Here is a 13,931-nt window from a genome sequence, read left to right on the forward strand (position 1 = left end):
TAAGTGAGATGTATTTGCCGCGAGTGTAACTGTTGGAAGGAGTCTTATGCGGGGGGGAGCCATGTATTGCCTCACTGTGTGAGGTTTCTGCATCCCAGATGTTGACTAGAAGTAGAGGCCCATGTGTGGCACTGTCAGAGGGGGAAAAAAAAAAAGTAAAAATGCTTTTAGTAGTACGAAGGACTCCTAAGGCTAGCTCATTACCAGCCTTTGAAAACAGTCCGAGTCTGTTGACTGCTGTAGGTGTGGCCCAGCTCTATATTTTAGAAGTAGATTATTTCAGCTGATCCTTTGAGATAGGAGAACAAATCTGCTGGAGGAAATGGGGAGACAGGATCTGGGTATTCCCCTTCTAATTTGCAAGATTGTAATGATTATTAACTATGTGTTATCTTGATATTGTGCAGCTGAGTGAAGTCCCAAGTGTGGGCCTTTATCTACAGGATGTGTGTAAGAATATGGATTCTTTGTGTGGGGCTAACTCCAAAGTAGCTGTGAAACCTGTGGAGTGTGCAGCTTGGCTGGGCATCCACAATTATTTCTGCATCTCATCCTGAATCAAGATGCCCTTTCTGCTCCCGTCTGTTCTGGTAACTACAAGGAACATCTAGCAATGTTTTTGCTATTGCATGTAGCAATACCTTCAGTGTAACGTTTTGAGTTTTCACTTAAAATCTGTAACAGTTTTGAGGGGCTTTTTGGATGTTGTCAGCTGCCATAAGATTTCTGGGCTCTCCATTTTGGAAGGAGAATTTGAGGACTGAAGTTATGCGTTTGTAGGTACTCCGTCATGGCATGGATATGCTTTTGTGACCTGACAGAACAACACTGTAAGATGGCAGTGGGATTTTTGTGATTGAATAAGGTAATAGTAATACCTTAATCTATACGAAACAACTAAAGTTCTGCAAAACCGTGACTGATATATTTGAAAATAGATCAACCAATTGAAGATAAGGGAAGGATCTGAGAGAATAGTTTGTTCTCTGGAAAATGCAGCTTTGATGCAAACAAAATATTTGCAAACAAATATAGCAAATGTTCTAAATTAAAAAAAAAATATTTCTTTGGTTTTTTGGATACTAGACTTTTAAGTTTTTATTTTGAAAAATGCCAGAAATATAGTTTGTTTAAGAGCTTAATTACATAACAAAATGAAAAATCTCTTTCTAAATCACTGAGTTGGCCTAATTAAAATAGAAAACCCAAAACTTTCAGAGCAACACAAAATGAATTTGGATAAGAAAACTGGATCAGACTAGCAATGCTCTGATTTATTCACTGTGCTGGCAATATTTTAGGTTGGCTAGCTTTTGTTCTCACATTTAGCTCTTGGGGGGATGTTTTTATGAGTTCTTTGCTGAAAATTGAAGTTGTTATCTTTTAAGTATGGCATACTACCCCACCCCCTACATGCACACACTCCCCCATTTCTCAAAAAAATTCAAATTAACATGGTTCCACTTTGTTTATTTCTCTATTTATTATACATTCATCATGAAGGCGTTAAGCACATCTTTGCAACCAGTTTCCTCTACGGTTTGTTCAGGAAGTAGCAAAGCAAAAGTTAGGTAGGTTCATAAGGAGAGTGGGGAAGGTGTTCCTTTATTCCCAGGAAACTTTCCTATCTTGGTTTGTTCTCCGAGGCATACAGTACTCAAACTAAATCGTTAGGAGTCTCTGCTCGTATTTTTTCCCCTGCTGTTCCATTTCTCTCAAATTCAGACTGAACTGTTTTGTTCTTCTGGGAGCGTTTAGAAAAAGCTATAGGTTAACGAGAGGATACAGAGAAGGAAGAAAGCATTATCTGTGCCTTCATAATGAGAAAATAATATTCTTTGGTTTTGGTATTCTGGGAAGAAAAAGTGTGTTGCAATACCCATCTATTAATCTAGATTGTTTGAATAGTTATGTGTTATATGGCCTCTTCCTTTCTGAAAGGGGAATGCTTCTGGAAGACCAGTGAGTCTTTTTCATGTACTATTTTATAAGCAGGGAAAATATGCTAGAAAGTGTATCTCACAGGAACATATTTCTTTAAGCGAAGAGGCAGTTACACACTTAGTATTAGAAGGGTACACACCTATTTAGTAGTGGTAGGAACACTGGAACCAACATAACTTGCCTCCCATTGTCTCCTTTCATCTGAAAATCCCAAAGCAGTCTTTATGAAATGCTCGTTGATGAACTTTGCTGGTGGTGGTGTTAACAGCCACTCTGTTAAGCATAGCACAGGTTAAGGGTTGCTGCGTGTGCTGCAGCAGTGCAGGTATCCATGCCTGCATCAGCAAGGACTTGCCTTTTCCATTGCCGTGAATTCATGAAAAGGAAAATGTGGGCTGCTTGCCTGGTGGCAAGGGAGTGGGTAAAGCCAGGTGGGCCGTCATAGGGCCATGGTTGCTTACTGGGACATCTGCCCAGTGTTTGTTGCTTGAAGAGGCTAATCTTTTGGGATAAAATCCTGACAAGATGTTCTTGAAGAGGAGTGTTCAGCTTTAGTGCTGCCTTTTCTTAGGCATGTTGTTTTGTTGAACTCCCTGTAATATTTGGTGTGACTTACATGGACAGGAGTATCCAGGATTGTTGCAGTGCGCAATTAGGTTTCCTTCTAAAATGTTAACTTCAGCCCTAAAGTTAAACCAGTCTCATAGTTCTCATAGTTTCTAAAAACAAAAACGAAATCTGGGTTGCAAGTTGTGCAGTGGTTTTTTTTTTTTTTTTCTTTTTTCCTTTTCTTTTCTTTTGAGGCATTCCTTGTTCTTGCTCTGATTGATCGTGATAGTTCCTGTATTTCTGTATTGATTATCTCTTCTAACTTAAATACGGGTGTTAACTAATCTCCCCAGCATTCCTGTGAGGCAAATAATGAGATCAGATACAAAAATTAATCAGTGTTTCCCGGGGCCAGGCAGTGACTCATTTTGTGTAGCTGGGACTGGACCGTGGGTGTTACTGTCGTCCAGCACCGTGTTCCTCCCTCAGCCAGGCATCTTTCCCACACTGAAGGGAGTAGGCAGGGAAGCACAGCTTCAGTAAGGACAGTTTTAAGTGATGAGTTAGCCAAGACTGAAGAGTAGACATTTTTCCAAGGATGTTGTAATACAGCCGTGGAGGCTCCTCTACTCAAGGTTCTGGCAAATGCTTTTTGCATAGCAACAGGTCAGCAGGGATGCAAAGTGAGGAAATGTACCAGCCTTTGCCATGACTGGGTTGCAGTCATGCTTTCGCCCAGCCCTCTGGATTTCTTTCTTTGGCTTTATTAGGCTTTCCCATCAAAGTCTGCAAAATTTAAGTTTGCAAAAAAAGGTGCAAGGAGAAATATGTTTTGGAGTGAGCCCTTCTCACATGGGCTTTATTTGTAATAATTTTCACTAAATTCATAATGAAAAATTATCTGTATATTATCCGTAGCTAAAACTAGACTTGTTTTTATTTTAAGCATATGTGCAAATTCACTTGTGCAGTTGGTTTTCAGTTGTAGCACCTTTTGGTTAGCTGCTTCGTGTGTGTACACTGTTGCTTTCCAGCGGGTCCAGCACCTAAGCTTTGCACTGCAAACAAAAGGCATTTGAAAGGAAGCTCATCTTGCACTGGTCTTTGTTTAGTATCAGACACTTCAGGCTTGCATTTCATTTTTTTTCTGAACTGGTAAAGTATAAAATTCTGTTCTGAACTGTGAAAAATTTGTGGTGCACAGCTTCTCTCCATTAAAAAAAAGGTGGAAGTCCTTGAGGGGCAAGTGTGAGCTGAGTTGAACTGCGCAGGAGATTTAGCGTGCTGATTTTCATGGCACCACGCTGTGTTAGCCATAGACTACCACACCTGTTAAGTAAAGAATACCACTGTGTTTAACAGTTCACAAGGCTGCTCATATCTTGAAATGCTATGTAAATATAGCCTCCCTTAATCACCGGCCTCTTGAATGTATTCAATCTCTTCATGTTTCTCACTGGACAGTGGCATTAAAAACCAGGACAAGCAAAACCTCTTGAAACTTTATTGGTGCTGGTTTAAGCAAGGCAATTCGTTCCTCAGTGCACAAAGATCAGGTTAGATAATTCTTCAGTGCTTTGTCGTTCTTGCAGTTGGCAAGCTCTCCCCAAAGGATGGCATTTCAGGTATTTTCCTTGAAATAACAGTGAAAGGAAGCTAAGGTAATCCCAACTTGACAATCATGGGTAAATGTAGATGGTTTTAGCTCACCTTTCGAAATTGAGGACTGAGGTCCACCTAAAGAAACGCCACAATCTGAGGTTGTCCCCTCTGGTATTCTCTGCCCGGTTGCCTTTCCTCTGGGTCTCGGAGAGCCCTGTTTGTCCCTGGCCTGTCAGTATTGGGCCTAGGCGAAGAAAGCCGATCCTGTCAGTCTCACGCTTCTCTGTTGGTAATGACACTTCAACCTGAAAATGCATGAAAGTGCACCTCAGCATTCTGCAAGGAAGGGTGGGAACAAGGTGCATCTGTAGTAAGTGCAACAGCATAGCCTCAAAACCTTGTTTTTTGCTGTTGGTAGTTTCCATGGAGCTGTGAAAACAAAATCAGAGAAAAAAGCCAGGCCAAGTCACTGCTGCCAGCTGTTGGTGTAAAACAGTATATATAAAGTGAGTAATAAGCTCATTGCTCTATGTATGGTTATGGAAATATGAGAGCTTCAGTGCTTGAGACAGCAGCATGCTTTCTTTTTCTGTGCTTCACGTCTTTGCCAAGGTCAGTGGAGTCTTTCCAAGCCCTCACCAGAAAGGTGGTATCAGTCCTTGTGGTTGGGAGTGTCTGTGTGTGTGTGTGATAGATGCAATGTCTGCTGCGTACTGACGGGCTGGGACTCCGAGCAACCGGCCAGGGCTTTCTCAGGCCCATCAAGTTCAAACAGTCTCAGCCATGTGAGAGCTAGAGTCATTTTAATTTACTCCACCAATTTGCTGTTGTGATTCTTGGTGTATAAATGGATACGCTGGATCACATGACCTATCCATCTTGTACAGCATCCCTGTCTCTTCACGTACTGACTATTGCAACAGCAGGATAAATTTTAGGCTTTGGTAACAATGTCTCGCAGCAAGGACGCTGAATGGTGTTTACCGTGCTTACAAATGGACTTTTCCCTGTTGGACCTGTTCTGGACATGGCTTCTGGTCTCCACTCGGGAGAAGGCCAGTGCCTACGGTGTAGGCTCATGCAAACTGGAGTGTGACAATATTGCCTTGCTGAACAAAGCAACCTGAGGAGTAGCTACCTGCCTTAGATCAGCTGGTCTAGGTTTCAGAGTAAACCTTTAAACCGACCTTAGCCAGCAGAAGGCAGATGGGAAGAACTGACATTCCAAAATAAAAACATAATGGGGTTTAATCTCTTTCTGTTTTGTAACATTAGTTTTTCAGGAGTGCAGTGGGCCTTAAAAATCTCTCCAGGTGAACGACCTCAGGCTCTTCTTTAAAGTGTCTCAGCAAACTCCCTGTCCGTGCAGTGTGGCCTGACTCACGTTGTCTCTGCACTGGTCGGCAGAGGAAAGCAATTTCTCTGAAGGCAAGATTTGAACAACCAGCTACATACCAAGCGCACTGAGTCAGTGCCAGTAAATTTGTAAGTCCTGAATCACCACTGAGTTCTTCAGAGACACCTCACTACAATACATGTGCCTCTTCAAACATGAAGTTATGTTCACTTAATTACTTAGTGCCTTTGTCAGCTATAATGTAAGACTTTGTTTCATTCATTGCACCTGGGGCCATGTCTTTGCTGCAGAAGAAATCCTACCTTTGGCCTGGGCCAGCTATCTCAGGGTAACATCTCCTAAGAACAAGGTGACTTCCCTAGAGAGGCTGCTAATTGAAGCCGTTGGTCAGACCTATTCCCTCGTCCTTTGCCAGCTGCATCAAGATATAAATGACAAGTGCTTATGATTTTGGTGATGATACTTCCCTTATGATTTTAGGTTAAAAATGCTGAAAAAATGTACAAGTGTTCCTTGCACTAAGACACAGGCTTTGTGTATTTAAATCTGTTCCCTCTGTGCTTTTCTGCTGATCTTACATCTGTACCCCATTTTCATGCAAACTGATCTTTTTATTTGCTTTCATAGGCAATCTCTTAACTGTAGAAAAGGACAGTAAGTGAAAAATGTTTCAATTCTACATGAGATTGATTATGCTATTTCGTCAAGACTGTCAGAAGAAAAATAGGAATGTCTGTTAAAAACATGGAGAACTTTTAGTTCTGACGTTTTTAACCTTTGCCAATTTGTAGATCCCTAGGATTTTTCCAGTGAACAGCTGCTAATTGAAATCTGTGGACACTGGACTTGTGATTTGCCTCACTACTTTAAATGCAATCTCCAGATCACCCTGAAAACTACTGCTGTAACCTGTTCTATCAATAAATAAATAAATTTGATTTATGAAAAGGAATCAAGGCCCTGATGATACAGATTGGATCAAAACGAGATTTTTCAAATGCAAACAGAGGCCTCTGCATCTCAAAGTGACTCGCAGTGTCTGGCCTGTTTGAGTGAGGCACTGTACTCTGATGACAAAGCCGCTGATAAATCCAGTGTGTTTCAGCTCTGTGTGCTTTGTTGGTGGATGTACTTTTTGTTTTTTTCCTTGCTGTTACATCTGCTGAGGGAGCATGAGCTAACCCAGAAGCACGTGGAAGTTAAACTGAAGTGGTTAAATGTGTGCATCATGCCTAAAAACTGAAGTTAGACTATTCCTAGTAAAACTTTGCTTTTTTCCCTCCTTGCTTCCCAGGTTTTTGCCGAGCCCTCCATCAGTCTGTTCGTTCTGGAATGCTGCAATGGCAGAGAACTGCACTTCAGTGAACCTGTCAATTCTGTTTTGAATGAGGACCTTCATTTTTACACTCAGTCTGTATGCGTGAGAAGTGGATTGTAAGTATGGAAGAAATACTCTTGTCAAATTTGCATTAGAGGAGCTAGTACTGAGCATATATTTTCTCCTGATTACTGCCTTTTTTCAAAGGATGTGTTTTACATTCTAACTTTTGAGACAACATAAAATCCTAAAATGTGGGTGAATGCTAGACTTGCTTTTTGTATCAGGACCCAAAAATGAACAAAAACTCTAGACAGAGGGTGTATTTCCCTCTATAAGAGTCATCCTGTTAGCCCTGTACAGCAACGAAAAACAGAGCCTGCTATTCAAGCCAGGAACCAAAAGTAAATAAGTTTTGATTGCTGACTTACAAAGACAGGTGGAGTAAACTCAAACTGCCTTTATTAACTGGCTGTAAAATAGCAGCTGTAAAGTGCAGTGATTTAATATAAACCACCTCTGTGGTTCAGTGAAGCTTGACCTGCTGATCAGCTGCCAAAGAGGCAGCAACTTCCGAGAGAAGCTCGGGGCAGATCTGACAGCTGGAACAGTAGTAATTTGCTTCTTAGTTTAACCCCCTGCCATGAGTGTGAATACACACTCAGGGTCTTCCATGACAACCACTTTACATCTGCTGAAGTGACCTTTTAACCTCTTCCACGTCTTCCCCTTTTACCTTCTGGAGAAACTCCCAAGTATTCTGTCTCGGCCAGATTTTCAGCCTCTGTGTCTGTAGCAGCACCAAATAGCTTGCAGAGTCTCATCCTGCAACTGAGACTGACTGGCACCTGCTGTTCTTCTATTGTGACACACGTTTCCTGTGTTTATTTTTAACCTTTTCCCTATCTTTCTCACATAGACAAGTCTGTAATTTTCTTGAGAGATCTTACAGGAGGACCCAAAATCACACAAAATTTGAGCTAATTGGGCAAGGAATTAATGTAGACTGTTTATAGCTTAGGTATATCTCTGTTGCCATTCCTATGAGGAATTTTTCAAACACATTTAGTCTGTTACCACCTAGAAGTCAAAACCCTTCTGTGGATATCTGTGATAACGCAGCTTGAGCACTCCTCTGATGCTTTGAGGTTGGTACGAAGGCTAAGCGTAACCTAGCTAATGCTCCAGAGCACCGTGGACTGTTCTATTTCAGGAATTTTACACAAGCATTTTCCTGAAGGGTTGGTTAAGGATTGAACCTGCCTTTCTTTAAGAGCAGTCAGTGGTGACTGACTTTAGCTGTGGGCCCATAGTGAATATATGTGTTTCACCACAGAGCTTTGCCAATTCGATGTAAATTCCAGTCCCTAACGTCTGTGCCACTTCCAGCCTGAGCCCTTGCTGAAAATATACGGAGTGTGATCATCTGCTGCTGTTGTCCTGAGGTGCCCCAGGTGAGAGTGGCACGCAGCTGCCCTTGGAGGTTGAGAACAGCACACACATTCTCCGTGATCTGTGCTAGTTTGGAGGAGGAAAGGCCTTCTTTGGGAGGAACACCTGAATTATTTCTGGTGGGAGTGTGTAAACTTCCATGCCTCTGTGGAGGTGTTCCTGTCTAAAGTGTGTCCTGTTGGGGAATGTCTCTTTATGAGCTTTCTCTGCCCCTCTGATCGGGGGTGTGGAACTGGAAATTAAATCACTTGGCCCATGCAGTTGGCTGTAAAGGAAGGATGATGGCTTTGGGACCACATAGTAGAAGAGCACTGGAGAGTGAGCGCCTTCCTGGTCGTCTTGTTCATTTTTGAGTATCCCAGCCAGGTTAGCTGGAGTCCTGTCTCTGGGAAGGGTCAGGGCAGAATGGCTGGCTCTGAGCTCCTGGTGATGCTCCCTAGGAAACAGACCTCCACAGCCTGTCCCCATCCCACACTGCAGGTAACCTAAAGGTTGAGGGTGGCAGGTGATCTGTGGAAAGTCTGTGGGATGTCCTAGGGGATTTGTTTGCCTTATCTGTGATCAAAGAGTTCAGGAAGGTGGATTTAGAGGGGTTTTGGCTCATTGCCCCAAACCCTGCTGTCAGCTTTAGACAAATTAAAGATTTATGTAAGTATACCGATGGTATCTTGCTGCCAGGCTTAGGTACAAGGATCCTTCCTGAACCAACTGCCCGCCTCAGTGAGAAATGGCACGAGCCTGGACTGTGACTTGGCAGAGGGGGCTTGGAGGGTACTCCAAGGTGTGGGAAAGATGGCACAGCGGAGGCTGCTGCTCTGCATCAGAGCCGAGATGAGTTTTGTCTGTGTTGCTGAATGCCAGAAGCCCAACCTGGCTTCAGATGGTTATTATTCTGAGAGTCCTTCCCCTCTCTGTTTCCTGTAAATGTCTGCTTTGAAACTGCATTTCAGATGAGATTGTTTGCTCCAAGAATGACGTTAACAGTGAATTCTCAGTGACTTGACAGAAAGCATCACAAGAAAAAAGCCAGAAATGCATTAAAAGTGTAAGGAACACACAGTGGTGGTCAGGCTGCTCTGAATACTTGTTAGTCAGGAGGTACGGGACTTAATTTGAAGAAACGGCGATACAGCCTCATTATGAGGCGGTTCACAATAGGCACATTCTAGCCTCCATGGAGTCCTGAGCAAGGCTGGCTGTCAGTTTCTCCAAATTACATGTATTGTGGAAAAGTAGATGACAGGTGCTACGAGCACTGTTTGTGCAAGTTTTCTCACTGAGTTAGAGTGCAACCATCCCTCATGTTCTTGGCAGCTGACCTGTAAAACAGGTAAGCGGGGAAGCCAATACTTGCTTTGTGTCCAGATGAGGTAATGAGTCAAGCACTGTCTGCACAACAATGTCCTATTGATAGAAACAAAACCAATCTGAGATCCCGAGGCTGCCTTTGTAAGCAGCAACACAGTATTTACTGAGCAGATGCTTAGATAACAAGGGATCTGTATGTGCCGGTGCTTTAACTCTGTGTTAAAGGATTCAGCCATGTCCACAACTCAGATATATTCACTACAGGAAAGTCTGTTATGGCAATGTATAGGTTTGGAGTAAATATTTGTATGTGTTTTCAGACAAGTGGAATAGCTATCAAAAGCTTTAACAAAAGAAAACGTTGGACAACATCCTTTCATAATTAGTAAGTGCAACCAGGAAAAGCTGCAAATAGTGCAGTCTGGTGTGTGGTTTCCTAGTTTCTTCTGAAGGCAGCATTATTCCCATCTGGGTTCATGCAGAGATTCTCATATTTGTGGGGAAAAAAAATGGGGTGAGGTGGGGAGTGGAGTTTATGAGTTTCAGGCAGACAAACAGAAAAGATGTCTTAATTTAGACAGAAAACAGTTAAACCACTGAAATGGACGGCATTTTGTGGCACGGTAATCAAGGTTTGATATCAGCACTGCAGTGGAGACGTCTGGGGACTTCGAGAGCGCAGTCCTGAACACAAGCCTGTAGTTTAGTTTTGCTATGGTTAATGTGTAGTCTTTCATGTTCTGTTTTCTGTATCCAGGTGGATTGCATACGAGGGATGTCATTTTTTAGGAAGGCAGATTCTGCTGGAGCCCAGTGAGATATCAAACTGGAATGAACACAGCGGCTGGAAAGTAATTGGCTCCCTTCGTCCTGTGAAGCAGGTACTGTAAGACTGTATGGGGACAATTTTTTAGGTTTTTTTCTTTTTGGACAAAAAAATAAGTGCACAAGTATCAGCTCTACTACAGAGTATAATAGTGTGCATTGTACTTCTTAAATCAGGCCAAATGATTGGTCCAGAAGGACCTACTGGAAGATTACTGAAGCAGAAAATTCCTCTAGTGGCCGCTATTGAGATCTATATTAGGCTCCTAAAGGGAAATAATTCCTAGTGTCCTGCAGCCAAGTTTTGTTTTTCTGAATGGCTCATTAGCACGCTCTGTAGATGGTCTATTTTTACATTTTTACCACATAACAATAATAATGAGAAAACCATTGTACATTGGCTTGTTTAATAATTAACGTAAATGGAAGCAAGAGCAAATTCTATTGCGCTGTAGCCTGGATTTCCAAAAGAAGCACAGGTGATGGCAATCTCACCAGGCTTTCCTTCTCTGCCTCACCCCAAGTAATGCCAATTTCATTCTCATTCAAAGATTCAGATCTCAGAACCACAAATTTGTTAGGAGCTTTGTGAAAGGCAGAGAAGCAAGACTGAGACAAATGCCCCTCATTCAAGGAAAAGCAGGTACAGTTCTGGTTTTCTGCCTTTCCAGGACGCATCAGGTAACCAGTGGCACAGGTAAGCTCCAAACCAGTCAGAGCAGGTCTTGCCGCATGCCCAGCCACGCAGCTGTGGGAAGGCAGCGTCCAGGCAAATAGGAAAAGGACAGGGGAGAGTGGCAGGGAATGTGGCAGTAACTCCACTGGAAAAGTTTTTGTTAGCTCTGCTTCTCACAGAGCAGCTTGTTTCTATTTAGTGACAAATTCTGCTTTATTTTTAAACACTAGATTCAACTGGGGAAATGTTGCAGTGAACAAAAATAATAATTTTTAGCATTAGTTATGCATTATCTCCCCCCTCACCCCCCCACCCCTGCCCCTACCTCAATGATTTCTTAGTCTAAGAAGCTGTCAGCTCTCTGGAATTCTTTGGAAGTGGTAACTATCAAAGGATCCCATTCTGGCTCTGGTTTTGCAAATAATAATTTAAATCATTTCAGCTGATCACGAAAACAGAATTCTTTCTTCAGCCAGCAATCTGAAGAGCTTTTGTATTTGGTAGCATCCTTTTGTACACTGCAACAGTGAGTAGTGTTATAAAGCCTATTTCAGCTGCTTTTCTGGGACTTTCAGTATTTTGGGTTTGTGTGATTATTTTTGTTTTGTTTTGAATCCTGCAAACAGAGCTTCCTTGAGTTTGTACAGTCAGTTACCAGTGCTTGACACTTCTGTGGGCATATGGTCGTCTTTTTTTTTATTTTTTTTTTTTGAGAATCAAGTAATTCTACAAACCTGCACCACTTTATATTTCTTCCTTCTGTCTCCATTACAAATTACAAAAATAGTCAAGTCTGCCAGTGTAAGAGGTAGTACGAGAAAAAGCGAAACATTTGAAACTCATGCAAAATGAGAGACAGAAGTTTTTCTCAGTGATTTCATAATACAATCCTTTCCTTGTATTATTATAGTATATAGTTATTCTTTAGACATTAGTTTATGGATGTTTTGTGGGAGAGAAGCTTTACTGTCTGTACCTTAGGCTTTGTTTTAATATGAAAAAAAAAAGCTCCCAGAAGAAAAACTGTGCTTGAGTTGGGGTTCCAGCAGAGCTGCCCTCTATAACTCACTGCTCTTTATTTGTGCTGACATCAGTGAGTAACAGAGCAAAAGCTCAAACTCTGTAGTAGCCCTACAAAATCTCCTTATTTTTGAGTAAACAAGGATGCCAAGCCAGTCCCTGTCTTTGTGTGTGTTCAGAAGCAATGGTGTAACTCTCTGCCACGTATTCCAGTTAATGGGGGTTGAAGTTGCTGGGTATGTGACTCAGTAAGTTTTGTGTCCTGAGAATAAAAAGCTTGTGGATTACAGCCCGTTAACTGGCCTTGGAATGAGTGAAATGTGCTGAAACAGAGATACTTGCATATCACAGGAATTAGTTCTGTAGACATAAATACATTTTTAAAAACCCCCAAAATCACAACTGTCTGATATTGCTGCTTGCAGCTGTCTGTCTGCATGTGAAAAACACTTACTGCTGCTTTACATGCACATTTGTTTCCAACAACAAAATTATTGAACATCCTCATCTGAAACTGGCACATAAAATTTATATTTGTATTGGAGGGGGGGCATTCTTGCATTGACTTTCTTTATCTCTCCCTGCACACTATTTCAGCCAGCAGTGTACTTCAGAGTGAAGAACCGAGCCCAGGGTAAATACCTGACAGTCGCTGGAAGCCTAGCAGATATAAGAGCAACATCAGTGTGTGCGTCCCCATACAACGGCAATAATACCCAGATCTGGCACTACTGTCGTGGACTCTTCAAGTCCAAGGTGGGTTGCCAGATGCTGGAAGTGGGTGGGTTATATCACCTGCTGGCCTTTCTCCTTCACTTCTTTCTTTTACTGGAGGCTCGCGTTAACAGCAGGATAGCTTTTGGCCTCTCCCATGCCTCTTAAACCAAAACTCTTATAACCTATATTCTCCTGCTATGTATAGACAGATTTGATCTGTCTGCTTTGGCAGTTTGGACTGCTTTTCACAACTGTCTAATGGGACTGATGTTCCTGGAAGTAGAAATCTGGTTTTGTCTAAAGTCACGACCTTATTACCGCTAAAGAGTTAAGAATTTCTCTGAAAAGTAATATGCAAAGAATGGCTGTCAGTAATTTAGTATTAATGCTGTCCTTGGTCGTCTGTTATTAATATAAAAACCTGATAATTTAACATAAGAAACATTACCGCAATATGCCCGGTGCCTGCAACAGAAGCAAGTCAGACACAAACTCGAGGCTTTGTGGCCTCATCTCACTTCTCCTCTTGTTCCTTAGGCTAACAATGCCTGTCTGGATGTCATTGGTGGTAGAGATGTGCCTGGGGCCAAAGTTGCGCTCTGGGCAGAACATGGGAAGGACAGGCAAAAGTGGAGACTCAATGAGGATGGAACCATCAGTTCATACCTCAGTGACCAACTGGTGCTTGATATTAAAGGTATGTTAAAAAAAAAAAAAAACCAACCCCACAACCCTAAACCTCACATACTCTAAGTGCATTTTTTTATTTAGGTTAATTGCCGTATTCCAGCTCTTTTTGTACTTAAATACCTAATCCTGCGTTTCCTGTTTGGTTTATATCCAGTTGCTTGCCAGTGGGACAGGAAACAACAGGGCAGGCAGAACCTTACTTTTTTTTATGCCAGAGGTTTATTTTGATCAGATCAGGTGTTCTACCTGAAGGAGTTCAGTAGTGCTGATGGCAAGAAATGCAAGTTACAGAAGACAAAATGGTGAAGGAAAAGCAACCATGAAATAGGTGTGGCTCAAAAAGAGGAAAAGTGCTCACTCCTGTTTTCAGGCTGGGTAAAACTGTCATTGCTCAAGTCCTGATCCTTCTGATTATCCAATACGGTAGAATGAGCTCATTGGAGAATGCGTGTTCCTCACACACAATTTGTGCA

General features: G+C 42.1%; 1 protein-coding gene across 1 annotated transcript in view; it reads left to right on the forward strand.

Annotated features, from left to right (window-relative positions):
- The window catches only part of CRYBG3 (crystallin beta-gamma domain containing 3), a 95,986-nt gene that overhangs the window by 80,052 nt on the left and 2,003 nt on the right, over positions 1–13,931 (forward strand). Inside the window, exons 18-21 of the mRNA XM_086763150.1 lie at positions 6,747–6,886; positions 10,288–10,411; positions 12,649–12,807; positions 13,306–13,465. Coding sequence (XP_086619276.1) covers positions 6,747–6,886; positions 10,288–10,411; positions 12,649–12,807; positions 13,306–13,465 — 583 coding nt within the window. The remainder of the gene's footprint in view (positions 1–6,746; positions 6,887–10,287; positions 10,412–12,648; positions 12,808–13,305; positions 13,466–13,931) is intronic.

The sequence above is a fragment of the Chlamydotis macqueenii genome, chromosome 1 (genome assembly GCF_036417535.1).
Source record: "Chlamydotis macqueenii isolate bChlMac1 chromosome 1, bChlMac1.mat, whole genome shotgun sequence".
NCBI classification, from domain to species: domain Eukaryota; kingdom Metazoa; phylum Chordata; class Aves; order Otidiformes; family Otididae; genus Chlamydotis; species Chlamydotis macqueenii.